We start from the raw sequence: 27,073 nt of genomic DNA, 5'->3' as shown, positions 1-27,073 counted from the left end.
CAGGCAGGATGGGGTGTGGAATGTGAGCTGGAGCACATGGGAAAGGAGCAAAATTAACATTTAGTACCATCCTGTTTTGTGCCCCTGGGGGGGACTGAAGGTGGCTCAGGAGGTGCCATGGAGGGGGGAATGCCAAGTAGTACCATTGGGCATGAGGGTGCTCCAAGCCAGGTGCTGCCCAGGGAGGGCTGGGGGTGGCAGAGGTGCCCAAGCCCAGAGCCCAGCCATGCCTGGGGCCATCCTCCAGTTCAAGGGCTGGAGGGGAACAGGAGGCTTCAGCCTAGCAAAGGGAGCCTGCAGCTGGGGCAGAAGGACTGCAGTAAAGCAAGGGGAGCAAAGAGCTTCAGGTTAGGTTTCCCCAGGGTTGCAACATGACCTTGAAGGCTGCATATGTGTGTGTGCATGGGTTTGGTGGGTGTCACTGCTTGGATCCTGACTCTGAGGTTTCGTCTGGGCCAGCTCTGTGCCTCCTGGGCTCTGGGTAATCAGGTGTGTGCTCGGGCATTGAGACCTGGCCTGCTGCACGTAGCGTAGTAGCCGAAACCCCAGCAGCTTCGGTGTACACACACAAAACTATCTACACTGGCAAACTACAATTTTAGCATAGCACAAAAATTATGCACTAGTATAATGCAAACAATATTTAATATAAAGGCTATAATTAGTGTAAGACTGTGTGACTGTGTCTATGTACTGCTGTAGCTATCTATATACATGCATGTAGCCTGTGGGTAGGAGTATGATTTACTAGCCCACTAGCAGAGGCGGGGGGCGGGGGGGGACGACGGACACACACACGGGGAAAAGAGCCCTAACTTTTTGGGTGGAAAGCCCATTTTCAGTGCCTGTGTGGCTGAAAGCAGCAGCAATGCCTCTCTGCCGGGCAGCGCAGGCAGCGCCGCCTGGTGCCGGCTGCGGCGCCGTGCGGCTCCTACACCGTGGGGTACCCGGGGGAGCGGGCCCAGCCTTGGGGGTGCCATGGGGGGACAGCGGGGTGCAGACTCCCCCACCTCGCTCGCCCGGGGTGTCAGGTTTGGCCCCATCCGTGCTATGGGGTGAGAAAGACATCGGGGAGCACGTGGCCGAGCCAGCCGCGAGTGGTGCAAATAGGATGGGGGGATATGTTTTAGAACACCGCTGGCAACACACGGTCCCCAGTGGGGGCCAAAGAAGACGTTTTTTGCGTTCCACCCTGCTCTGGGTGCATGGGGTGATGCTGGTAGCTGGGGTGGATGGAGGGGATGAGCGGGCACAGGGGGTGGGAGATGAGTGAGTGTGTGGGTGGAGGGAGAGGCTGGATCCGGCATCCGGGAGGACACGGGGCAGTGGGGAAAGGTCACCATGAGGTGTCTGAGGACCACGGTCTAGCTAGGCTGCCCAGGGATGGCACAAGGATGCTCTTGCACACTGGGGAAAATCTCCCTGCTGCCCAGAGAGGGCTGAGGCTCAAACATCCTGTCTGATTCCAAACTGTGGGGCTCAGCATGACCAACAGCCAGGCCCTCTTCCCTCATAATCTGTCTGAACACAATTACCCCACTACCACATGCATGCAAAGAAATTGCCAAAAAAAAAAAAAGCAGGGCAGCCCTGCTTTAAGGGCACTCTAAACTCAAGCTTGCAATTTTACAACTGCCTTAGCATATTGTTCTGGTATCAAAAGCTCTCCTAAACCATTGCCACTGTGTTACCCCGTGCCCTGTACCTCCCCCAGCACCCGTATGGGTCTGGCTGAGCCCCCCCAGCGGCACAGCGTGGCCAGCCAGGGGGTGCTCGGTGTTGGAGCAGCTCACTGGCACAGACACTCCACGAGGGTCAGGCACAAGCTAACTGAATGCATAACTTTATTAAATAAATGCTTTGTCATGAGAAAAGACAAAGATCAAAGAGTAACATAAATTATAAGTTGAATAAATAGTATACAGCAATCTTCACTTTTTAATAAAATGTGAGATTTTTTTTTTTAAGTACAAAATGCTAAACAGAGCATTAAGCTCTTCTTCCATTGTCAGTTTTTCACAAACTGCTTTTTTTTCCCACCAGTAAGATTATGAGTATTTCTTGTTTACTGGAAAAAAAAAACAACAACAAAAACAAAACAAAACAACAGAGCTACCGTATGTATGTAAAGCTATAAAAAGCTACCGTAAAATGTGTAGTGAGTATTGCTTAAAGATAAAAACCAGGCAGGAAACTCGGAATCTGGTGTGTTTTAACAACTGTGTTACAATGGTGGGTAACGTGCGTGGTGACGTCTGTCCCGGTGGCAGTGGCGGGGGGCTGGCAGGGCTGGGGAGGGGGGCACAGTAGGCAGGGCTCCTAGCCAGCGCCAGGACAGCGGTCTGGAAGTGAGGTGAGCTGTCAGTCGTTAAATATACAATGCTCCGTTCGGGAAAAAAAAATCAACAAAAAAACCCCACCCAACAACAAAAAAGAGAGTTTTCATGGGGGACAGGGAGAAAAAAGAGAAGGGGGGGGAGAGAGCAGAGAAATAGTGCAAAATGCTCTTGTACTAGTGGTTTTCAAAGTCCACTGCAGTACAGACAAGGGGTAGCCCAGCCGCTGAGCGCCGCTCCCCGGGGAGGTGTGGTGGAAGGTCTGTCCTGACCCCTGCGCCATCCTTGTCCTCTCCTTCCCAGTCAGCATTCCGGGCAACAGCGGGGGCTCGGTGCAAACACTGTGGCTGGAGACCCCCGAGCCTCACGCCTCCCCTGATGCACAAATTGCCAGCACTTCCCCACGTGCCTCGACCCCTCCTGCTGCTCACCCAGCCTTCCCCAGCTCCCAAATCTGCCCTTTTAGTTTTCTCACCCCAAATGCAAAGGGCACTGAGAATGTGAACACCTTGTCACTGTTGCCCCTGGCGGGGGGCCAACCCCTCCTGAATCCACTCCCAGTCTGACCCAAGCTCCAACCCCAGTCCTAAATATTAGTGCAGCCTGCAAACAGCCTCGTCCTGCCAGGGATTCTCAAGGGAGCGGACGGCTGGGGGTTCTCTCAGTGCCCTGTCCTGGGAGCCGAGGTGGCCTGGAGAGGTGAGGGTGGTTCAGCCCCCTCCTTGCATCCTCCTCCCCCCAGGTCGGTGGGGACAGGACAGGCAGTGCCATCCCAGCACTGGATGTGCAGCAGCGAGGGAGGCTGTGCGGGATGGATTTTGATGCTCTGGGCTCCTGGGGCCATGGCTAGACTTGCTTTCTAGGGAGAGGTCAGGTAGGCACCCTGTGTCCCCCTCCCAGTGTCACCGTGGTGGCCACATCATGAGACCACCACCAGGCCCTGTGAGCTGACCCTCATGCTGCAAAAGCATCAGCCCGAAAGGCAGGGTCCATGGCCCACTCCCATCCTGCCCCAGCGGCACGTCTCCTTTCTCTGCAGCCAAAGGCTTTCAAGTTTTGGGAAATCAAACAACAAAACAAACAAATGTATAAAAAAGCAAGAAAGAGGGAGAGAGGAGGAAGGAAGGGTCCTGGGGAAGGTGGTACTGGCCTATAACAGGAGGTTTTGCACAGGGATCGGTGAGTGGAGGAGATGGGAGACAGTGGTGACAGTGGCGACCTGTGGCCCTTGGGGTTGGCACAGGCTCATCCTCCTCCTCCACCTGTCTTCTTTACCCCATTCTTCACCCCACCTTCACCACACCATTAACCCACCACCCTGGTCAAACCAACCCTGCTCCATCAGTCCTGCGGAGACTGGAGGGGTCCCTCCCTGGCCACAGCACCTGCTGTGCTCCCCTCCAGCAACATGAGGGTCACACCACTCTGGCAGGTTGTTTTGGGGGGCAGATCTGCATTTGGTGGCACTCTCCCTTCTTTTCAGCAAGGGAAGATGCCTCGCCCCCAGCTCCAAACACGCCTCACCAGCTCTCTGTGGAAGTCCATTGACAAAACTTGCCCCCACCATAACTCCAGGGGAGATAACCACAGGGTGTCCAGTCCTGCCCTCAGCTGGGGCAAGTGTCCTGGTGGGGGGCCCACGGGGTGCTCGGGGGAGTGGTGCCACGCCATGGAAGGCTATGAGGGGGCTCAACGGGTGATGGAGAAGAGTCTCCACCAGGCCCACTTGGCATCAAATCCCTCTTGTCCCATCCTGGCTGGCAGGGACCTGGTGGTGCTGCAGACCCCCTTTCCTCTCTGCCCAGCTTTGGGATGCTCAAAGGGACTTCGGGGCTGCAGAAACGTTCCCCCTCAGATCAGCCGTGTCCTTTGACCAGCACCAGCTGCTGTGTCCAGCCATGGCAGCAGGATGTGGTCCCCAGTGGGTGCGTGTCTGCCCACTGTGACTGCAGCACCCAGACCCCATTCGCTTTCCTTTCCTTCCTTTCCTTCACTGCAGGATCTCCTCCCAGCACCAATGTCCCGGAGACCCTTGTCATGGGGAAATGAGAGGCAACAGTCTCAAAATCAAATGTAAAAATTAAAAACAACAAAAAAGTCTGGAAGGCAGGCGAGGGCTGTCCCAGCACGCCAGAGGCAGTGGGTCTCCGTGGTGCGGTGGCTGCTGTCACTGAACAAGGAGCTGGGTCCCAGGTTAAAGTCAAAGGCCTGTCGCAGGATCTTACTGTAGGGTGGCGATGTGAGCAGTATCCTCAATGCGAAAGGATGGAGACTAGTGTTTTCCTACCCATGGGAAAGGCTATAAACCATCCTTAACAAAAATCCAAGACAAAACAAAGTATAGGTTTGGGTTTTTTTTCCCCTGGAGCAAACCACTTTTTTGGCTGTGGAAAATAAAATAAAATAAAAATCTCCGTAGTTGGTCTTCCTCATGGCAGCAAAGGGTGGTGAAGAGTTTTGGCCCCGATCCCCCTGTTCCCACATAGGGATGCTTCAGTCTGGACAATGATGGTGTATCTGTGGGGTCGGCTTGGATGCAGCCGTTGGTGTCAGCGGGGCCCTGATCCCGCAGGCACCGGTGCTTCTCTGTAACTCTGCTCCTGTGCTTAGTCCGGCAGGTTATTATTATTGTTTTTTGGGGGGGCAGCATCTCTCCCCCTGCTTAGTTAAGCCCTCCAGATTGCAAGTTTCGAGGCGAAATTTTGCAAGGAGGAAAAGCCACGTCCGTGCACACACACGCTCGCACATACGCACATGCATGCAGGTGACAAACACTTCCACACCTAGATGGACAATGGTTAAAGTCCCGCTTGTCCAAAAAGATTTCTGACCTCCCGTTTGAGAGGAACCGGACAGAGAAGGATATCTTTTCTTTTTGGATTATTTTTTTTTGAAGTCCATGAATATTTCTGGGGGGATATTCATGCCGTTACAGGAGCTGTGCTTCCCTCCCCGGCTCATCTCCAGACACGAAGCCAGCAGTCCCACTCCTCCGCCCAACGTGTCAAAAGCTGCTTGGATCCGGGGTGGTCGTTTCAGACTGAAGTCAAACCAAATCGACTTGAGTGAGTCCCAGTTATGTGGGGAGGAGACTCTGGAGGACTGCAGCGAGGAGGGGGAATGCTTGTGGCCACAAGGTTTTTTTCTTGAGACCCTTTAGAAAACAACTAGCTAACCCCCCCCCCAAAAAAAAAAATTAACCTGCCCGAAACCCATACTGGAAAATCACCAACTCGGAGAGCTTCCTACATTGGGGTGGCCTCTGCTCGGGCAGCACTGGGGAGAGGCGCGGGGAGGCATGGGATGGCGGAGCGGCCGTGGCTGGTTTGTCTCTGGCTCTGTCCTTTCCTTGCTGAGTCCTTGTTGTCAAGAGGCTGCTATAGATTCCGAGTCCTCAGTTTCTTCAGAGTTTGTTTTTCTCCTTTTCTTTTCTTTTCTTTTCTTTTCTTTTCTTTTCTTTTCTTTTCTTTTCTTTTCTTTTCTTTTCTTTTCTTTTCTTTTCTTTTCTTTTCTTTTCTTTTCTTTTCTTTTCTTTTTTCTTTTCTTTTCTTTTCTTTTCTTTTCTTTTCTTTTCTTTTCTTTTCTTTTCTTTTCTTTTCCTTTCCTTTTTTCTTTTCTCTTTTCCTTTCCTTTTCCTTTTTTCTTCTCTTTTCTTTTTTCTTCTTTTTTATTTTCTTTTTTCTTTTCTCTTTCCTTTTTTTTTTCTTTTCGCTTTTCCTTTCTTTACTTCTTTCTTTCCCTTTCTCTGTTTTTCCTTTTCCTTCCTTTCTCTTTTTTCTTTTCCTTTCTTTTTTTCTTCTTACATGAGATGAAAGGAATCGGAGTCCCGGGGCACGGGGAGGTGCGAAGGGGAGGGTGGAAGGGAGCCTGGGTAGGTAGTGATGGGGCAAAGGGGAGGGATGCGACTTCACTCCACATTGCTGCTGTCGAACGCGTGGCACTGCAGGTCTCCGCTCAGGTAGTCAGTCCCTGGCAGCTTCATGCCGTATTTGTCCACACACCAACACAACCCACGCTTCCGGCCTCGGGAGGGCTTGCACTGGGGAGACACCCAAGGGCAGAGATCAAGAGCTGACCACCAAATGCCACGTGGCTCTCTCACGCTGGGGGTCAGGATCAGCCCTGTGTTTTGCCCCTTTCACCCCAGCGATGCAATCCCTTGGGTAGGACCTAGCTCCTGCTCTCTGCTTTCAGCACATCTCCATTCCCACTGCTACCCCAGCCCCGGACTCTCTTTTTCTCCTCCCACACCAGCTCCTTCAGGATGCTCGCCTCAGGCTGCACAGCACTTGGAGCCATTAGCAAGGCCACCCACCACTAACTGTGCCTGGAGATGCTCACAGCAACCTCCTCACCAGCCCAGAAGAGGAAAAACCTCCACCCTTTCCATCCAGGGCAGCAGACCCTCCCTGGGTGGGAAGCATCCCTCCGTGGGGCTGTTTCTTACCTGCTTCCTCTTGTAGAAGCCTTTTCGGTCGCAGTTGGGGAGGTGGACAGCACGGGGGACCATCCGCTGGCTGCTCTTGAGCTCCTGCAGGGATGCCTCCATGTGCCTGCGGCAGGGGCCCTGCGAGCAGGGAGAAGATGGAGCGTGAGAAGGGGAGCACCTGTGGCAAGTCTTCAGCTGCAGATGCCCCCAGGTCCCCTGTCCCCCCGCACTGGCAGCTGGTCCCCAGGCCCCCTGCCTGCGGGAACCCCGCAGAGGGAAGGTGAAGGCACCCACCAGCTCAAACTCTTGCCGGAGCTCAGGGATGACGACGCGGGGGTGTGCCGTGTTCTCTGCCATGCCCACAAACTTGGCCAGGGTCAGCTTCTTCCGACGGTCCTTCTTCAGGGCCTCAGCCTTGAGCTCGGAGAGGCGCCCGTGCTTGGGCCGGTAGGACTTGGGTGGGTAGGTCTCCTCTGTCATCTCTGACGTGGTTGGCTCCTCATGCTCTCGGGACTCCCGTTCTGGAAGGGAAGTGTTACCAAACCGTCAGGTCTCCAGGAGCTGACTGGGGCTTGCTTTTGCACAAAGAGCCTCCTGCCTGACCCCAGAGGACATCTTTGCACCAGGCAGGATGGGAACAAATGACCAAAGAAATCCCGTTGCCAGCTGCTGCCTACAGCCCTGGCTTTATCCCACTCTGTGGGACTTGGTGTGGCTTTTGTATGACCCCTGAGCTCCAGACAAGAAGGTGTCTGAGGGCATGGAGGAGCTGGGGATCAGGATGGGCTCCTATATACAAGGCCACCGTTGTTTGAAGTGTGTCAGTGGAGAAGGACTGGTGAGAGGGTTATCCCAAACCCAGAAAGGACTATATGACACACAAAATGTGGCAGAGAAGCCCCTCTTTAGCCATGGTAGAGGATTAAGTGACAAATTCATACCCCACCCCACCCTGCAGATGCAAGAGCAAAAGCCAGGGATGCTCCAAGATGAGACAACTCCAAAGTCAAGGTCAATCCCACAGCAAAGCCACCACGTGGTTGGGCAGACATTTTGGCAGTGATGACCAAGACATGGCTGACAAATCCTGGGATCTCCAGGGTCCTCAGTCTGCAGCCCCACACTCACAGGACTGAACCAGGCCCCGTCTGCTGGCACCCACTGAGCAGTTGGTAAAGCCCAGGGTGGTGGTGCCTGACCATGGCTGCCACCGATAGTGCCGACGGCAAGGGAGAAGCATGTTTAGGCTCTGTCCGTGGCAGCTGCCTTCCTATACACCCCCTGGATCGCACCAGCATGACCTGCGCGGGCAGGATGCAGTCAGGAGCTCTCTGCAGTTATATATAGGAGAGAGCTGGTGACAGTCTAAACTTAGATGACTTGTGACATTTAGTACAGCCACCGGAGTGAAAACGGGTTATTTCTGGACTAAATCTGAATAGAGTTTAAGGCTCCTGAGGCTCCTGGTCTTCCAGTCCCTGGTTCCCAGCAGCCTTACACTGACATCAGGTTTGTGCTGGGGCCAGTGGTCAGGCACGGGGTAACCCACTGTGGCAGAAGGAAAAGCATCAAAGCAGCTGGAATCCCTCCCTGTATGGTGTCTCCCGCGACTTTGATGCCAGTGAACCTGGCTCATCCTCTCCTGCAACCCTGTGGTGAAGACAGCAGGGCACCAATTTCGCCCCTCCTTGCAATATCACTGTCGGAACAGAAGAAAAAGGCTCAAGATGAAAATAAAAGTGGATAACCCACCCCCAAGAAGGCAAACAGGAGCCTCCCTGCACACCAGCTGCTCCCTGGAGCCCAGATGCACCCAGGGGGGAGGAGGATGGCTCTTCCCAGCCAGGCTGCCCAGGGGTGCCCAGGGGACGCCCGGCGAGGGGGGACGGATGCGCTACTCAGCGGCAGATGGCAGCACCGGCCTGTCACACGCACCCAGCCGGGTGGCCTTGGAGGTGGCTGAGGGGACAGGCTGGTCGCTGGTCCCCCAAGCCTGCCACTACTACTCGTCTCCTCTTCCTCCTTGCTAAGCCAGACCTGCCCTCTGCCAGCAAAACTGGAAAGCTTTCCACGGCTGCTTACTTACTAAAGCAGCCTTTTTTCTTCTCTTTCCACAAGAACAGAGCTGGGTCAGCATCCCAGACTCAGCACCCTCCTAACTGCCCACAGCAACATGAATAACCCCATTCACCATCCCTGGGACTTGCACATATCCCCAGGATTGGATTCTCTTGCCATTTTGCCCCTTGATGCTTGTATGTTTGGGGTCTTTTTTCTTGATGCAAGATTCAAAGGCCCCCACAGATTGGGGATCCTCTACTATAAGCGGATGACAGACAAGGGATAGGGAAGAAATTGATTAAATTGGGAATGATCTTGTCCCCCAGGAAATGACACTGTACAAGGTGCAGTAGAAGAGCATCCTTTGCCACAAAGGTGTTGTGGCAATCTGAGGTCCGAAAGGAGACCGGAAACATCTGCAGTGACTAAGCCTTTCCACGGCAATGAAACACACTGTGATCTGTCCCAGGAATCCCCTCTGGCACCAACTGCCAGGGCCAGACATGGCAGAGCCTGGGCATCTCCCTGGGCTGCCCTACGGTATTTAGGGGGAGGGGAGGACTCACATCTGCGCAGGCAACCCTACTGTAACACAAGAGGGGCACAGCTCATTACCTTTGCAATAACAAATATGAGAGGCACAGCTACCTGGGCAAACCTAAAATAACAAACAAATTGGACAAGGGAGGGAGGATCCAGTCAGAAAAACAGCACGGGGTGTCCAGTCCCCAGGACTTGTGATGCAATGAGTGTTTGCACCAGCTCATCCTGCTCATACAGTCAGCAGCTTCAGCCTCTGCAAACACCTTATTTCTCTGCTTCCTGCAAGCTGCCAGCTAGCCAAAGCAGGCTGGGAGCTGGGGCCAAACGTGAAGCCCTTTTGGCAATGGGGGATGGGAGCCACAGGAGCCCAGTGGTCTGCAGTGGGAGCTGAGGGCTGGAATGCACTGAAAGCTGCTCAGCTCCCAGCCTGAATCCAGTGCTTCCTGCAGGGCCAAAAAAGCACCTGGAACTGACACCCTTCACCCTTCCTGGCATGCACAGGTCCCTGTTCAAGCAGCGATACGACAAGGGATGGCTGTGGTGAGGCTCCTCTGTCTGCTGCTCAGCAGTGGTGTCTAGTTTGGGTCTTCATTTCCCAGCAAGAACTCCATGGATGCGTTGGAGGGATCCCTTTCCTCCATCCTCTGATGTTTTTTATAGCCTAATTTCTTTCAGCAACAAGGCTGAAGCAGTCCCTGCTCATGCACTCGACTATCTGTTCCCTAATTTGATACTAACAAGACCATTTTGACAAACTGAAGGGCAGAGGTCTCTGACACACAAACTCCTGACAAACCCTGGGCAGCTGGTGAGGGACCTTTCCAGTGCCAACAGGAGAGGGAAAGGCAGAGCCGGGGCAGACAGCACACACACCCTCCCCCCCTTCGCCTCCCAGCTGGCTCATCCACATCAACCTTCAGCCACCCGCTGCAGCCAGGACTAGACACCCATATCAGCATCTCCAGAGCCCCTGCACCTGCCTGCCCATCCTCACCCATCAGCTCACTCGTCAACAACCTCCATCTGCCACCTTGGAGCTGGCTCGTGGCAGGCAGCGCTGGCACCACTGCGCCTTTGCTCCCGAGGGAATGCCAGCAGGAGCAACGCCCAATTTCCCCAAATGAGCCCTAATTGTGCCTGTCTGAGACTCAGGAAGGAGGCTGGAGTTCCTCCTCCCTTGCTGTCAGGATCTGGCCCACTGCACAGCCCCTTCCTGCCTACTCCTATCCATCTTGCCAACCTGGTGATTAGATTTCTGGCCGGCAGCTGTTTGCAGAGGCAGAGCATGCTACATCTCCATATTTCAACTATGGGCACAAGGCAAGAAGGCCCTACTCACCACATCCCCAGTCAGAGGACAGCGGGAAGCAGGATGTGGTTGGGTCTCACATCTCCATCCCTTCTCCCCACTCCTTAGGAGGAGGTCCCAGACTCCCTGTCCACACAGAAGAATGACATTGCTGGCCAAGCTGAGGATGCCTGGCTAGCCTGGAGGTGAGACCTGAGCTGTAGCCACCTCAGGGGATGTTGACCCTACAACCAAGGCAGGAGACTGAACTCAACTCAGAGCCACCCCATGGCTTCATGTCTGGTCTGATGCTGCAGTGCCCATGGAGGAGCCAGGGAAAGAGGGGTGAGCATCTGGAGATGGTCCTGACACAAGTTAGGCCAGAAGGAATGTGTTGTTGATGTCCTAATTCATGCAGGCTCCCATGAGTTCTTAGAGGCAGAAAATATCCATAGCAGAGCGTGGGCCCCAGGTCTGAGGTCTTAGTGCCCTCTCCCAACTCCAGGCTGGCCAGAGGGAGCTGCCTAGCAGGAGCCATTTCCAACCCTTTCACCCTGCCCCTACAGAAGGGACATGGGATTAGCATACCAGGCAGAGCTTCTGGGAAGCTGCAAATTGCTCCTGTCCAACTGCCTGCTGCCCCTGACAGACATCACCAGACAGAGCAGCCAGTGCACCTTCCTGCACCTGGGCCAAAACCCAGCCTGGGTGCTTCAGTGCTCCAGAAGTTTTGGACATAGAGGGGTGGGTGTGTGTGTACACATGTGGGTGCGGGGTGTGTGGGAACACCACCTCCCTGCTTGCTGACATTACAGAGAGGAGCACGAAGCTTGTTCCAAATGGGTAGGAGGCTTGAATTTTCGTAATACATTTTCATCAGTTTCTGGCAGGAAGGTAGGAAAAGTATCTATTGACTGCTGCTGCTAATGATCCGTGCTCGTTACATCCACAGCCCACTGCTAGAGGACTTGCTGTCCTGTTCCAACACCCAAAAAAAAGCCACATGCACCTAAGAAGGACAAGCTTACAACCATAGCACAACCTTGCTAAACAACCCTCTTGATTACTGTAATGATTATTATTATTTACAGCATGGGCACTCATATAATAGACCACTTAAGCAGGAAGGTGTTGGAGAAAGACTTAACCGGGATCTCGGTTAAACTTCTAGCTTCACAACGACAGTAAACCTCACTGGTAGAGACCTTGAGAAGTTGCCCAGTTCCTCCTTTGCCCCCAAACTCGTCCATCTCCATTCAGAACTGCTCATTGCAAGACGGAAATTAAGGCTTACGTTACCCAGGGCTGAAACTTTGCTGCTTAGAGAGCAGCGTCTCCCACTGAACAGTGCAGTGCAACAGTGCATAACGTCTCTGCTCTCCACTGGAGGAGGATTTACCCCCAGGATGAAGAGCCACCTCTCAGTATTGCCATGAAGAGAATATCCCCAGCTGCAGGACTTAATGAGAGACTTCCCACCCTTGACTTTGGGCCTGGTGGCAGCTGTCTTTGGAGGACCCCAGTTTCTGTCTCATCGCCACTTAAAACAATGTGGCATTTTCCAAACCTAGCTGGGTGATCTCTGACACCTTGTCTTTCTTTCTGGGGGGAGGGACAACATTTCGGGATCAGACACTAGGCAGCTGATGCTGGCAATGGAGAAAGGAAAAAAGTTCCTATCAATCGGGACCCCGAAGTGCTAATCAGAGCCAGATCCAGACACTTCTTCCAAGCTTCACTCATAACAACATCTCCCCAGCACAAACAGCTGCAGACTCCTATCTACGGTGGCTCCATTACCCGCCCAGCCTCACGCTGGCTTCTTATGTCTTCCTGGTGGACTTTACACACACACGCAGGCAGAGTCAATGATGGCTGAAATCAGTGTTTGTCTTCTTCCCTGTACCTGCCAGAGGGACAGGATCCTTCCATTTCTCCTTCCTCCCCCATCCTTTATGATACTGGTTCTTGCTGGGCAGCACAAAGCAGTTTCCCTGGGGTGCCTGTGGCTGGGAGAGGAGGAACATCGGTGCTGTCCCCGAAAACAGCTTTTGCACTTGCAAATCATGTTAGAGATGTAGCTACTTTTCTTCAGATCAGGTCTTATACAGGAAGTCTATGCTCAGGTCCCTGGCTGGTAAAAACCCTCACTGTGTATTTCCCCCAGCTGCCCTTCCCTCTTGTCTCCACTCCAGAGGAAGGGACATGCCTGACCTACACCGAAACATCCTGGGATGGGCAGGCAAGTTCCTCCCCAACCTGAACTTACACCTGTGACCATGACAGTAAAACAAAAATCCCTCCCTCCTGGTCAGCACACGGGGACAGCTGCTGTGTTTGCACTCCCAAAATGCAGGCAGGGAAGGGATAATGCAGGCAGGGAAAGGATGCAGAGGTCATCTCATCTCGCACCCTTTGGCAGCTGGAGAACACAACTGAGCAAAAGCATTCCTGAGCTCCCTGGAGGCTGCTGGGATCAGCCCAGACAGAAGGGAGCTTTCACCACCCTAACGAAGAACAGCTCATTTATGTTCCTGTCACAGGCACAACCCCCCAGCATGGGGGTGAACGACCCCAGCCCCTCGTCACAGCCCCGCAGGGGTGGGCAGTGGAGCTGGCCCAGGCGCAATGCCCGAGGCAGGGGTCACCGCTCCCGACCACCGCCCTGGTGAAGTCAGGCAGTGATCTCAGGCGGCCGCCCAGCCCGAGGCCGTCTGGCACCCACCGGAGGAGAAACAGCCAGGACCGGGGATGCAGGCTCCAGCCGGTCCCTCCGCTAGCCCAGGGCGTTGGCTGCTGGAGAGACAGCTGCAATGTGCCTTGGACTTTCGACGAACTTTTGTGCTTTGGTGGGGACTCGACGGCAGGCCGGCGTGGCTGGTCTGGTGGGGACTGGTGAGGGAGCATGCTGGTGATGTTTGCAGGCGATGAGAGACTGGGAGGAGACACCACACACTGAGAAGGACAGAAAAACAGCAGCCCTGCTTGGACTGCCACCCCATGTCCCCCAAGTCCCAGAAATGTGCAACAGGCATTTACCACAAATCTGCATCACATAATGCCCATCCGCTAACACAGAGGTGTTGGGGCTTTGCTGGATGGCTTAACTCTGTATCTAAGTCATTGCAGAGATGCTGCACCCTCCAAATTGTGACCAGCCCCATCATTTCTCTTGGGTGCCTATTTTAGGGTGGAATGACATTTCTCTGGAGGCTCCTGTCTCTCCTGCGACTCCAATGGTCTCACTTAGGCCTCCAAAGGTCTGAAGTTAAGAAAGATAAATCCCACCACCTCTTCAGTACTGGTCCCCTTGCAGCCTGCAGTGCAGCTCTCATCATCAGCAGCGCCAAACTGTTTAACAGGCACAGGGGCAGTGGTAAGAAAACCCAGACCCTATTTCCTTCACTGGGGATTAGGTACCTCAATGGCTGCCAAAGGCAGCAAATCACCTTTGTCCCCTACCAAAGATGTATGATCAGGGTCCAAATAGTCCATGGCCCAAATGCCACACAAGCTTTTGGAAGAGAACTCTGGGCTATTCCAGTACCTTAAATCCCTGTGACAGCATGGTGAAAGTTGCTGGGACCTCACTCTTTTGTCCCACAGAGACACCTTTAAAGAGAAGGATATGGATCAGTACGACCAAGCTCAGAGAAGAGATGGAAAAGCAGCCAGAGGGCTGGAAGGACTCAACCCTAGGTTAAGACTTAGCTTGATTCTATTAAGCCAAGGCCCAGTAGGATGCATGGGAACAGCTCAGGAATACCTGAAGAGCCTTGGAGAGCATGGATGGATGGATGGCAGAGGGATGTGCTATACTGTGGCCTTTTGGTTTTTAAGTTTTTGTTTGGGCTTTTCTGAACTAGCCTGGAAGACCAGCTCTTTCTCAGGAGATTTCTGTCTCCTCAGCAGAAACCTGCGGATGCAGATTCTGCTGCATCAGCCAGGGCTCACCTGCAGAGCGTGAATATCAGGTGTTTGGGCTGCCCCCAGGTTCACATAGGATTCATGGGAAAGGGAGATCATCGTCCTGATGACCTTGGTGTCCTCATACAGAGCTGGATGGGGGAGAAATGCAGCGCAGCATGTGGGAAAGGAGCGCTCAAGGGAACCAGCTCATGTTTTGGTCTGCTCTGGAAGCACAGGGCCTATCTGTAGGAACGGATCTCTGGGTCAGCACCACTTCTCTGCAGTGCCAGCAAGTGCCACAGAGGTGGGAGAGGTATGGCTATGGGAACTTGAACCGTAAGAAAGGATCTGCGTTGCTGTATGCCAGATGATACTTTACTGAGCTGCCCTTCCTTGCTGCAGCCACAAAATAAAACTCCCTGGGAGCAACTCTCTAGATCAAGGAGAAAAGCAGGTTTAGAGATGGGGAGCTCCATGATGTAAGCTCCTTCCCTACACATCTAGCAGTAAGTTCAGCAGGCTCCAAGCAGAATCTATGCTGTGCTGGAAGAGCCAAGCTTGGACATCAGCTGGAGGGCTGGTCTAATTCTGACCTGGGATGTACAAGCAAGGACTGGGGCTCACTGTTGCCTTTGACCTGTCTCTTTCTCTTCAGAGAGCTCCTAAATCTGGCTATGATGAGTTCTCAACAGAGGCCTGGGATGTAGCAATGCACATACAGGACACACCAAGTTCAGGTGAAGGTCTGGGCCTCTGTGCTGGACCTGCAGAGTGGCCAGAGACTTGGGGTTCCCAGCAACAACCATTTTGGTGCAAGATGGAACCTAAAATGTCTAACCAGTAAAAGAATTGGGAAACTTCCCAGAGTTTCTCCCTCCGGTAAGATGATGAACAAACATCCATCCATTACAATTAAATTATGCCGACAGGCACCATCTTGCAAAATTGCAGGCACTCTGTTTCTAGATAGCTGCTTGTATCAGCCTGACATTTCCTGAACAAAGTTATCTTCCAGGGAACTGAACTGGCAAGTGGAGGGGAAGGAAGTATTTCAGGATTAGATTTACATCAAGAAGCTCCTGTTGCTGATGCACTGATGATAGGAAGATAAAACATATTTCCTTCATATCATCTGGAGACTACAGATGTTCCCCATTCCATATGCTGAAACTGCAGAAGAAGCTGAGAGCTGAACTGAAGAACTACCCAGAGAAATCTAAATAAATCATCTTTCAATATTATAGTGACCAAGACATATTTTTCCTTCCTGGAAAGGATGAAATCATTCAGTCTTTCCTAGTCTTGCATCTTTTCCAACAAAGCCACCCTAGCGGCAGATTCCATCAGTTGTAATAAAGGTGGCAAAAAAACCACGAGACTGTCAAGGAACTAAGAGCCGAAACAAACAAAGAAGGAAAACTCAGGGAAGAAGATTGCATGACAGTCTCTGCCTAACTGACAGTAAAGGTGAGGAAAATCTGAAGTAGCTCCTGACAAGCATAGTTTAATTATTTACCAGCAGTTTCTCCATAGGGTTCATCTGTGTCAAAAAGACAGGAAAACCCTTCCTAGAAAACAAACATATTTTCAGGTCTTCTGAATGAAAACAAAAGGGTGCAAACTGCTCATCTGGCCACCAGGTAGGAAGGGACCACCTGAAAAAAATCTTGCTATATCTCGGAATGAAGGGGCTGTGATGGGTTGGAAGAGAAGCCTAATAGCATCCATCAGCTGTCATTGTAGGAGAAAGAAGGGGATAAGGAGGACTTTTTCAGATGAAGGTACCTCAACAGCAGTGGTAGGGGAAACATCACTAGGGAGGAAGAGTAGGTAGCTTTGCCCTCTTGGACTAAATGGGGCCTGTCTCCAAGACTCTGCTGAAGGTGGGTGTCAATATACACAAGATGTCAAGAAACCTGGACTTGAAAGCGGGATGCTGCCAGGACGCTGATACTATTCTGATCAGTGAAACCCAAATGTGACAAATCATAGTAAAGCCAGGTGCTAAGATGACCTTAGAAAGAGAACCATAACCAGGAAGAGTGTTGCTGGGAGCCATCAAACACTGAGATATCAGTGTGGATATTGTAGCATTTTACCCTGAAAACAATGTGCAATTAAGAGGACACCTCTATATTAAAGGAGATGATCCTGAGAAGAAGATGTCCTACCAGAGATGTAGCCACTACAGTTTATGCTAAGCTCTCTGGCCTGCTTATGGATGAAAGTGGCTTTTGCCTTTTAGTCAGGGTTTTGAATCTGATTTAGTTTCATACGGAGCAACTGGCCTACTGGAACTGAGTCTGGGAGAGGCTGCTCCCACTGGAGGCTGGTGGTCTCCGTCACAAGATCCATCCTCACTTACGTTATTGAGGGTCTCTGTCAGCCTCAACAGCAGCCAGTAACTGGAAGAGCCAAGAAAGCCAAATCCTTTGTCTGCCCCAGAGAGAGGTGAAGGCACATCAGATGGAGTCTGGAGATGCACCTGTATGAGGTGCTGGATGAGAACTGGTCCAACACAATTATTTCAGGCTGTGATTGAAACCTCCAGCCTACCCTGGATTAATTTCTAGGCCTTCAGCCTGATTTTCACAGCTCTGTCTTAAACCAGATGGAAAAGATCTGTGAGATCATCCATTGCTCATCTTTGTGTCAGCACCAGATGACACATCGTCACATGTACTGTACAACCTGACTTTTATGAGCTCCAAGTGATGAGATTTCCACCTCTGCCCTCAGGACTCCCTTCTACTCTTCTACTTTTAATCTCTCAGTCTACCTAAGTAGTACCACAAAAAAGTACCAGAAGTTTGATGTTCACACTCTGACAATACTGATAAACAGAAACTTGCTCAAGCTTGATCCTAACGGATGACTCTTGCCTCTCCTAGCCATCACCCTCCCTGCACTGTACCACTGCATACACTAACCATTTTCCTTTGGTCCAACATGATGCAAAGATGCTTTCCAATGTTAAAAAAAATATCACAGGTCCCTTGATGGAGTGAAAGGTGCAGACCTCCATTCTGGGGTCTGAAACTCCAAGAAAAGACAACTGATCACCCTTTGCCACAGGTCCAGAGCCTTTCTGGAATGATAAAATCCCTGTTGCACTTCGTTGTTTATCCTGCAACCTCAAGCTGACTCTGCTACTACAAAACCAAATAACCAAAACAGTGAAATCGTTATGAAATTATGTGGTAAAATTTCACCCATTTTTGCTGTTTCTTCAGGAAAGCAGGAGTCACAAGTGAAAGCAAAGTGACTGTATGTCATTTTGTGTTTAGACATTATTAAGACATACATGTCACTGTGGCAGCATCATAATTGACTGCTGGACAGGTATAGGACATGCAGTCCCTCCCTAATAAAACTTTTTTTCTTTTCCAGCATCTCATTTAAATTAAAAAGTAAAAGCCAGGTTCTATAGTTGTTCACTGGCTTATTTAATTACTAGATTTGCATCATTAGTCCAGTCATAACATCTGATTTCTTAAGGATGAATAATAAATGGGTCTGTTGATTTAATTGTCTTGTGAGGATGAATCCCATCTGAATTTGGAAAAAGAAAATATTTCTACTGATTTTCTACAAAAAGAATTATGACTATTGGCCAACTTTGCCCCCAAAGTTACCTTTAAGATACATTCCCTCTCCTGTTTAGCTAGGGGATCATTTCCTTAAGTATCTGTCAGGATTACTTTCTTGCCCTTAAATAGCAACCAGACCAGTTATCTCCATCAACATAACAATTATCTCCATCAGTGAGCCAGCTGTGTTCATCCAACAAGCAAACAAACCAAATTGCAATAACAGCCCTCAAGGCAGGCAGCTGCTAAGAGCTTTCCAATCCTACTGAAGCCAACAGTGTCTTCAGCCTCACCGTCCTTTGAGGACTGAGGTAGCTGGCTCCCACAAAGGGGATTAGGTGCCTGAAAGCCTATGATGGTCTGGGCCTATCGAAAAGGTGCTCAGCATCTTGCAGGATCAAGCCCTGACAGGCTAATAGGGAATGATGTGCCAGTTTGCTGTGGGGGGTATTGACACTCCATTTCCATATTCAGTGTGAAAGAGACAGTTCTAAAAGGGTGGAGGCACAGGGAAAAATTATGGCAATATCAGAGGGGTCTGGAGAATGAGGGCAATATTAAGAGCAAGACTTTATGTAAACACACATAAGTGCCCACCAACTCCATAGGCATAAATTTAAGATGCCTCCTCAAGGTTTAGTTTGTTGACCAGAGTCTCTCTGCAGCCAGGGAAGCTTTGACCTTCCTGCAGGCATATCTTAAGGCAGGTGTGGTCTCCCAGCCAGAAACTGATGGTTAAAAGACATGGACTGATGGGCAGTTAGTGCACTTGTCCTGGAAACATCATAAATAGGAGATCCACCAAAACATACTGAGAAATGGCTTCCTTGAGAACAAATCTGCCCACATCAAACCACCGAGAGTCCCAAATTTCTGCAAACACATTATGCTGGCTTCTACTGGGATTAACTGTGAGCTGTGGATTGACATAAACACTAAGCGGTCCCCTCAGATTGCTAGCATCAAAGAGCCACCTCAAAAACAACATCTTGCTGAGAGTTGCCTTGGCTACACAGCTGAAGGAATAGAGCGTCTCATGGGGGTTGAGTGGTGAGAGGATGGGGAGTTTCACTCCTTCATCACCAGATGTGACCCTTCCTGGATGGGCAGAGGCATCAAGTATGACCCATGCCCAGTGATCTCAAATGGGCTGTCCTGAGGTCCGTGAGCGCTGGCACAGCTGCCACCCCACTCTGTGACCCATGGGCAGCCCTGCACATCGCCCCAGGGAGATCTGGCATGGATGCCTCTCACTAAATGGGCTTGGGGGGTCCAGGTCTTAGAGGATCAGAGCATGTGGGCCAGGGTTCCCTCTCCTCCTTGCCAGCAGAGCCTCTTTGCACTTTTGGCTACACCTGTCCTGAGGATAAACAGATAATATCTATCTTTTCACCTGTAAAAAAATCTCCTTACAAATGACTAGGTGGTTATTATGCTGGCTGCCAGTGAGTTCACCCAGGCCAAACTCTTTGGATCATCTTTGACCTCTGCATGCACAATGTCTTCAAGTCCTGCTTTCTTCCTCCTCCTCAGTGCTAGAGGTTGTTTCTCCTGCCCTCAGCTTGCCACATTTCAGCAAATTTGACATCTTTTCCCAATTCAGTTCTTCTTTCCCGCTTTCCCAAAGGCCAGTTGTTGCTGCTTGGGCAAAGAGAAGACTGCAGGGTCCCAGTGCACTCAGTGCCTCTGCTGCTGTCTGCTCTACCACTGCCATCAGGCACCACTGTCCCTGACATGTGTGCTCCAGCCCTGGCATGAGGCAGGAGGATTGGCTGCCCTCTGCAAGTCACAACCTATCTGCACCTTCACTGTGGAATCTCTCAGGGTATTTAATGAATGTAGACTTAGTTCATCAAGAAAATACAACCCACCTCCAAACACAGGGAGTGAGTTCGGATCCACACAGCTGGCTGGGAGGAATATCTGGCCTCTATCTCCTGCCTTGCCTCCCCTTGTTTGATATGCTCACCTGCTGCACCTCATTTCTCAGCCCTCAGTGGGAGGATGGGGTAGGCCTGTCTGTACAACAGTATCTGATCTGGACAGCAAAATACTGATGTGCCAGTCATAAGCGGAACTGCTGCACCTAGGAGAGGTTTGTGTGTGCTGCCTGGAAACCATTCTGTCCCCAGAGACAAAAATGCTTCGTGTGTGTGTTTGCACACATTAAATGTTTGTGCAGGTGTGTGTGGGTGTGTGAACACAGGTACATGTGTGTATGCTCACATGCATATCTTCCTTGTGCATATTAATCCTGCTGCTCTGCAGCCCACATCGAGGGGCAGGTGTGTTGCAGCCAAATTCTGCTTTTATTTATGTCCGATCTTGAATTTGCACTACTAAGTACTTGGTAAAAAAACAGGCAGGATTTGCTGTGCCATAGGCCCTTTTATCTCCCTTGTGACTTAGCACAGGTGAAACGAGCTGCAACTGTTCTTAGCAGCTCACCTCACTGAGCAGAGGAGGACAAGCCCCAAGGGGCTGAGGTTCCTGCCCCCTTCCCAGTCTGCTCCCAGGCTTTCCAGTTTGGGTGAAGAGCACTGGGAACTGCCACCGCTATAACAGTTCCCACAGCTGCTCCTACATCTGCGATGCCATTTGATCCAGCATGGGCAAAACTTCCCGCAGACGTTAGGAGGAAGCAGAGAACCGCGTTCTGTGTGAGGCAGTGCCCGCTCGCTTCTCCTCCTCCTCTCCTTCCTCCCTGGCTGCCCTGACACACGTATGTCGAACTACGCGACCAAAAGAAACCAGGGGCTGTCCCAAAGCTGGCACAAAACGTACCCGAGCTCTCCTACCCTTCTCTTCCGAGCCTGGCAGGACACCTCACCTCGCAGTCATGCAAATGCTTCCAGTCACACAGGACTGTGCTCACACCACCAACGTGCCAAAGCTGCAACGGTCATCTGGGCACAGGATGCTGGTGCTTAAATATCAACATGAGGAGGCACACAGCCTTCCTCCAGCGTCCCTCAGGTTTGCAGAGGCTCCCATTTAAGGCCAGCCCCTGTTCTCTGCTGTGGCGGTACAGGCACTGGAGGGGCTCCCTTCGTTCACCTGGAGCAGGTCCAGCCTGACAGCGCTGCACGGGGGCTCGGGACCAGCTCTATCACTCATGCACGCACGCATGCACAGAGCCACGTCTCTTCTCCGGTGAACTCTGCTGGCACCCAGCAGGAATTTCATTTGTATCAACTACTTAATATTCTTGCTCTTTCCTTAGAAACCAGGCTGCTGAAAAATCTTTCCAGCCAAGGCCCCTCCTTTCCTGTTTGAACCACCCCATCCCTCCCTCCCCCATACACACACACCGCAGAAACCCAGCTCTCTTGCTGGCACCTGATAGATTTCACACTTTTTTTTTTTTTTTTTAATATATTGTTATTGTTGTTGAAACTTCAGATCAAAAGCAAAATGGAGATTTTCCTGTTTTGGATCTGAGGCTTTGCAGGCCTGTTGCTACTAGCTTTTCTCCTTGACAGCTCGGGAGCTGCTTTGCACAAAAGACCTTCCGCTCAGCACCAGCCGGGTCCCTCCCCGAGCGACACATGTTCGCAAGCCAGCGCGTCCCAAGCGCCCCGCTCCCACGACCCCTGCTCTAACCCCACCCTCGCCCTGGACCTCTGCGTGGGGCTGCCCACCTGCCCCGCCGCGTCCCCATCGCTCGCCCCTGAAGCCCCGCGTCCCCAAACGGGGAGCAGAAGAGCGCAGGAAGGAGAAACAAGGTGGGGGGGAATATGTCAGGGAGGGATAAAGGACTGTACTGAACATGAGCTGCAGGAAACTCGGGCTCGGCAGCACTCGTCCTCCGCCTACTTCCAGCTGACGCAGCAAAGATGATTTTCTTCGGGCTAGTTCTTCAACCCCCCCCTTTCCCCTCCTGGTTATCATTGGCTCACGGTTTCGTGAGGAAACTTGCCAAGTCTTGCTCGCTTTCTAGAAAGAGAGCAGGAATGAGAGAGAGGAGAAGGAAATATTTGACAACCTTTGTTTTTCCACGAGCCTTTTAGGGCAGCAGGCTCCAATCTGTGCCCTCCACTCCCCGGCGCTCGGCCTGACCTTGCTGTCTCAGCAGGAGGAAGTCTGGCAGGAGCACAGGGGAGAAAAATGGAAAGACGTGGTGTATTTCAAAGGAAACCTAAACAAAACAGAGAAAACCCAGAATCCTGCAGCCTGTGCCATAAATGAAGCTCATTCATGTTTTTTTACCAGGAACAGTCAATTACAGCCGTGATGTTTGGCTTTCAGTAAAGGACAGTGTCTGACTGTTGTGCCAGGAAGGACTACAGGGACCATCCTGTCAGTACCTACACATCCGCCTACTTAAAACGAGCCTTACCAAAGATCCCACACTTGCTTTAATTTCAAATCTCTCAGCAAATCTGGAGCACATTCTGCCCAGTAGCTCCAGCGTTTCTCAGTACCGCTGTGCCCAGCTTACAGATGAGGAAACCGAGGCATGGTACCCGGGAGCATCTTGTCCCCAGGCAAGACATCTGGTCTACATGAGAGCCAAGCCCAGCCTCCCAGGCTTGGGCTCCTGCAATACCGCTTGTTGAGTCTCCACCTCAAGTATAAGGAGGAAAGCATCTGCGATTTTAAACTTGGCCAGCACAAGAGCAGAAATAGATAGAAATGCAGTTTGATCTAGTCCTCGCTGCTGTCACATAGTTTATTTTGCAGAGTGCTGATTCTTTCTCAGCGGTTCGCAGCTCAGGGCCAATTTTGGTCATTGATAGATGGGAGGGCCAGGCCCGCTTCCCCAGCACACGGTCCCTGCACTGCTGGCCAAACTGGCAGAGGCCAGAAAGTTCAAGTCAAACTTCATTTTTTTCCTTGCCCTGTTGCTTAGAAACACGCCTATGAAAATATACTTTGTTCTCACACGCTACCAGTCGAATGCCAAGAGAGTTTTTTCCCTCTCCCGTCCTCAGGAATTCCTGATTTATTTTTTATTTCTTTTTTGCAATCATGCAAATCTCAAGAGCAGTCTGCCGGTCTCCCGTGGCTTCTTGCAGCAGCCTTTCTGATCCAGACTCATCTCCCGGGTGCGAATAAAACCCATCGAAAAGAGCCCCCTGCGGCACTCCAGGAGTCCAAACTGGAAGTGCAGGTAGTGCCAGGGGGTTGGTTTTGCAACAAACCTGCAACCTCTTTCCTATCCCTCTCTTTGTTCATTCAATGGGTGCTCCCCATCCCAAGAAAACCAAAAGCAATGATACTACAAGGGGACCGGCCAAAGTTTTTACGCAAAACACCTGCTAAGGACCAGTTTGCTTGGGAAGAGTGATGCAGGTGGAACAAAAGGAGATTCATGCTGGGAGCAAGCACCAAAGCTTTTTCAGGTGCCTTTGGTCTGCATGGGGCACCCTCGCCACGGGTGAGAGGATCGGCCCCGCTCTTCCAGTCGCTGCTGGGTTTCAGCTGCATAGCTTTGCCTTCCCGACCACACCGCCTGCCCCTGGCCACGCACACACGCGCAGAGTAAATAAACACCGGGGATGACGCGCTCCAGGATACTTCGCATAGCTCCGCTGCCAGCGGGTTATTGCCCAGCTTCCTGGGCTCCATGGCAGCAACGCAGCTCCTGGCTTCACCCTCCACTCCCTGTGCAGGTCCCCTCCCTACCCTCACCCCTTTCAGCTCCCCTTCAGAAAACCAAGCTCAGCTTTGCTGTTTCTGGCTGATTTTAAGGGAATTTGGACATTTGAGGGAGGGGCGAAGTTATACACACAGAATTTGGTTTTGCTCTGAAGGATGGAGTGTAGCAACACAACCACTGCCTGCAAGCAGCGAAGGGGAAAAATAATAAAAGCATCAAGATTTATTAGGTGCTAGAAAGGATAAATGGATTCCTATTGCACCGGTATAAGCAGAAGCTTGCTAACAAGCAAAAATTACTTTTTCATGGACCAAAAAAAAGTGGGGGGCTTGTTTCTCCTTTTTTTTTTTCCGAGTGGTTCCCTAGTCCCCTGGACATGCAGACACCCTCCTTGCCTCCCCTTCATGCTGTAGCAGAAATAGATGTATTTGGAGTATAGGGAAAGTGTCCTTGCACAAGCTACAGGATCCAGAAATGGGAGTTAGAACGAGTGCCAAAGTGAAGGACTGCTTTCTTTCCTGCTTTTGTCACGTGCAAGGTGCAAACATTTCAGAAGCTTGGCTTTGAACTGGTGCTACCATGCCAGCCTTCATGCTTGCTTTTAACCTATTCTTTCTGATTATTAGCAACACCATCATTATATTTTGCAGTCGCAGATTCCCTGTCCCTAATGCACCTGCTCTCTTCACCTCCCTGGGCTAAAACCCACTGTCCGACTAAAGACGTCCAGCAGTGGGCAGCCAGGAGGAGCAGGCTGCAACGATCCAAGGAGAAAGCGGGAGACTGAGCAACAACCTCGGCGGTGGCGGAGGACTTTGGGGATGGGGCAGATGGTTGCAAGGAGGTGCCCTGCCCTCCCCTGTATCTCAAGCTGCAGAGGCCAGCCTGGGCCCCAGAGCGAGGTGGAGGATATGGTGAGAGAAAGGGTTCAGGGAGAGGGTGAAGACAGGGGTGCAGGAGAGATGCAGAGGATGCAACTGGGGAAGGACTGGGATGCAGCTGAGACTAAAAGGGTGCATCTGGGAGGTGGGAGAAGAAAAGCTTTCCTATTGGGGATGGGACAACCCAGAGGTGATGACGGAAGGGGAGTGGGGGAGGCTGTGAGATGATGCAACAGGAGGTTTGACCAGGGCATGGATGGAAAAAAAAGGATGGGAAAGGCAGCGGGGGGCATGGAAGAACAGCTAGAGGGATGGAAGAGTACCCGCAAAGATGGAAAAGCAGCTGGGGGGGGATGGAAGAGTAGCCAGAAAGATGGAAAAGCAACTGGGGGGGGGGGGGGGGGGTGTGTGGATGTAGAAGAGCAGCTGTGAAGATGGAAAAGTAGCTGTAAAGATCGAAAAGCAATAGGGGGATGGCAGAGCGGTGGTGGTGGTAGAGAAGCAGTCAGAAGAGATAGAAGAGCAACCAGGGGCTTGGAAAAGCTGCTGGTGGAGGCGGTGGGGTGGGGAAGGAATGGGGAAATATCTGGAAAGATGGAAAAGCAGGCGGGGTGTGTATATGTGTGTGCGAGAGAGAAAAATCAGGCAGAAAGATGTAAAAGTAGCCAGAAAGATGGAAAAGCAGCTGGTGGTGGTGGAGCGGAATGGAAGAGCAGCCGGGAAGGCAGAAAAGCACACGGCGGGGGAGGGGGGATGGAAGAGTAGCTGGGGAGGGTGGGGATGGAAAAGCGGGCGGAAAGACGGAAAAGTAGCCGGGAAGGCGGAAAAGCAAGCGGGGCTATGGAAGAACACCTGGGAAGATGGAAAAGCAGCCGGAAGGATGGGAAAGCGGCCGGGAGGGGCCGGGAAGCGCAGCCAGTGGGAGGGAGTAGACATCAAGCGGAAAGATGGAAAGGGAGCCGGAAAGGCGGAAAAGCAAGCGGAGGGGCCTGGAAGAGCGCCCGGGAAAGAGGGAAAATGCAGTCGGGAGATGGTGGCGGGGTGGGAAAAAGCAGGCGGAAAGGAGCCGGCAGGGCGGAAAAGCATCGGGGAGGATGAGTCTGGGGGAGGCGGGGGTCACTCACCGGCCTTGGCTTGCTCGCGGTAGCTCTTCTCGCTGAGGCAGACGGCGGTGCCGTGGAGCAGGGCGTGCAGCGGCTTCTCCTCGCCCTGGCGCGGGAGGCAGCGGAGCCCGCGGGCGCAGCGCTCGGTGTAGACGCCGCAGGGCTGCCCGGCGGGCAGGGCGCAGGTGAGGCAGCAGCCGCAGCCCGGCTCCTTCACCAGCTCGCAGCCCAGCGGCGGCGGCGGGCAGAGCGACAGCGCCTTGCCGTCGCAGGGCTCGCACTGCACGAAGGAGCCCAGACACCGCGACAGCCCCGGGCAGGCGCCCAGCAGCACCAGGAGCCGCAGCAGCATCGCGGCGGGGATGCTGCGGGATGGGGCGCGGGGGGCTGCCGCCGGCGGGGCGGGGGGGGGGGGGAGGGAGGGGGGCGGGCGGCGCTTGCTTTCTGCTTGCCCCTTCGGGGGCGAAAAAAAAATAATAAAAAAAAATCAAAAAGGAAAAGGGGCCGAAAGCGCAGCCCCTGCTTGCAGGCGCCCCACTCTGGGGTTTATTCTCGGGGTGCGAGACTCTCCTTTTCTTTTGGCGTTGGGAGAGGGGGGGCGTCTAGGTTTGCTTTTTGTCTTTTTTTTTTTTTTCCTTTTTCTCCTTGTTTCAGCTTTTTCTCGCCTCGAAAGGGGGAATTCGCACCGCGATCCGCGGGAGCGCAAAAAGAGAGGGGGAGGGAAGGAGGGGGGAAAGGGAGAAAAGCCTGCAAGGGGTTGCACAGCCTACAGGTTGCAGGGGGAGGCGTGGGGAAGCAGGGGGGTTTGGGGAGGTGGGACGGCGATTTCACACACACACACGCACACACACACACACACTCTTCCCAAAGGGCTGGGAGGAGGCAGATTGGGAAGGGAGCAAAGTTCCTTGAAAACCAGTGTCCTGCTATTAATGCATCAAAGCAGTCAAGAGAGGGGGGGGAAAAACCGCAGGAGAAGGAAGAGGGGATGAAAAGCTCCCTTTCCCTCTCTCTTCTTCTGCAGGAGAAAAAGTCTCTCCCGACGCAGCGAGCTGCTGGGAAGCTTGGTATGAAGCAAAGTTGTGTTTCGATCGGCTCTGTTCAACCCTCCCGCTTTCCTCTTCCAAGATTTGCAAAGGCAAAAAAAGCGAAAAAAAAAAGCCAAAAAAAGGCAAAAAAGAAAAAAAAAGAAAAAAGTTTTCTGCAAAGTTGGAGTGTTTTGTTGCAAAGTCTGCAGAGGAGCGGTAAAAACAGGGGGAAGGGGGAAAAAAAAAAAAAGAAAAGAGAGGAAAAAAAAATCCACTTTGTAGATCTCCCAACACTTTTCCCCT

The 27,073-nt window shown here is 52.1% G+C and overlaps 1 protein-coding gene across 1 annotated transcript; it reads right to left on the bottom strand.

Annotated features, from left to right (window-relative positions):
* Nucleotides 1-1,827: 1,827 nt before the first annotated feature.
* IGFBP5 (insulin like growth factor binding protein 5) lies at nucleotides 1,828-27,073 on the bottom strand. The gene is made up of 4 exons (XM_074873505.1): nucleotides 25,764-27,073; nucleotides 7,060-7,286; nucleotides 6,784-6,903; nucleotides 1,828-6,375 (listed from the first exon to the last, which is right to left on the bottom strand). The coding sequence occupies exons 1-4, from the start codon at nucleotides 26,092-26,094 to the stop codon at nucleotides 6,244-6,246; spliced, it is 810 nt and encodes a 269-aa protein (XP_074729606.1). The 5' UTR covers nucleotides 26,095-27,073; the 3' UTR covers nucleotides 1,828-6,243.

The sequence above is a fragment of the Strix uralensis genome, chromosome 6, assembly GCF_047716275.1.
Source record: "Strix uralensis isolate ZFMK-TIS-50842 chromosome 6, bStrUra1, whole genome shotgun sequence".
NCBI classification, from domain to species: Eukaryota; Metazoa; Chordata; class Aves; order Strigiformes; family Strigidae; genus Strix; species Strix uralensis.
The sequence above is the reverse complement of the archived record's forward strand: the minus strand, read 5'-3'. Positions and strand labels throughout refer to the sequence as shown.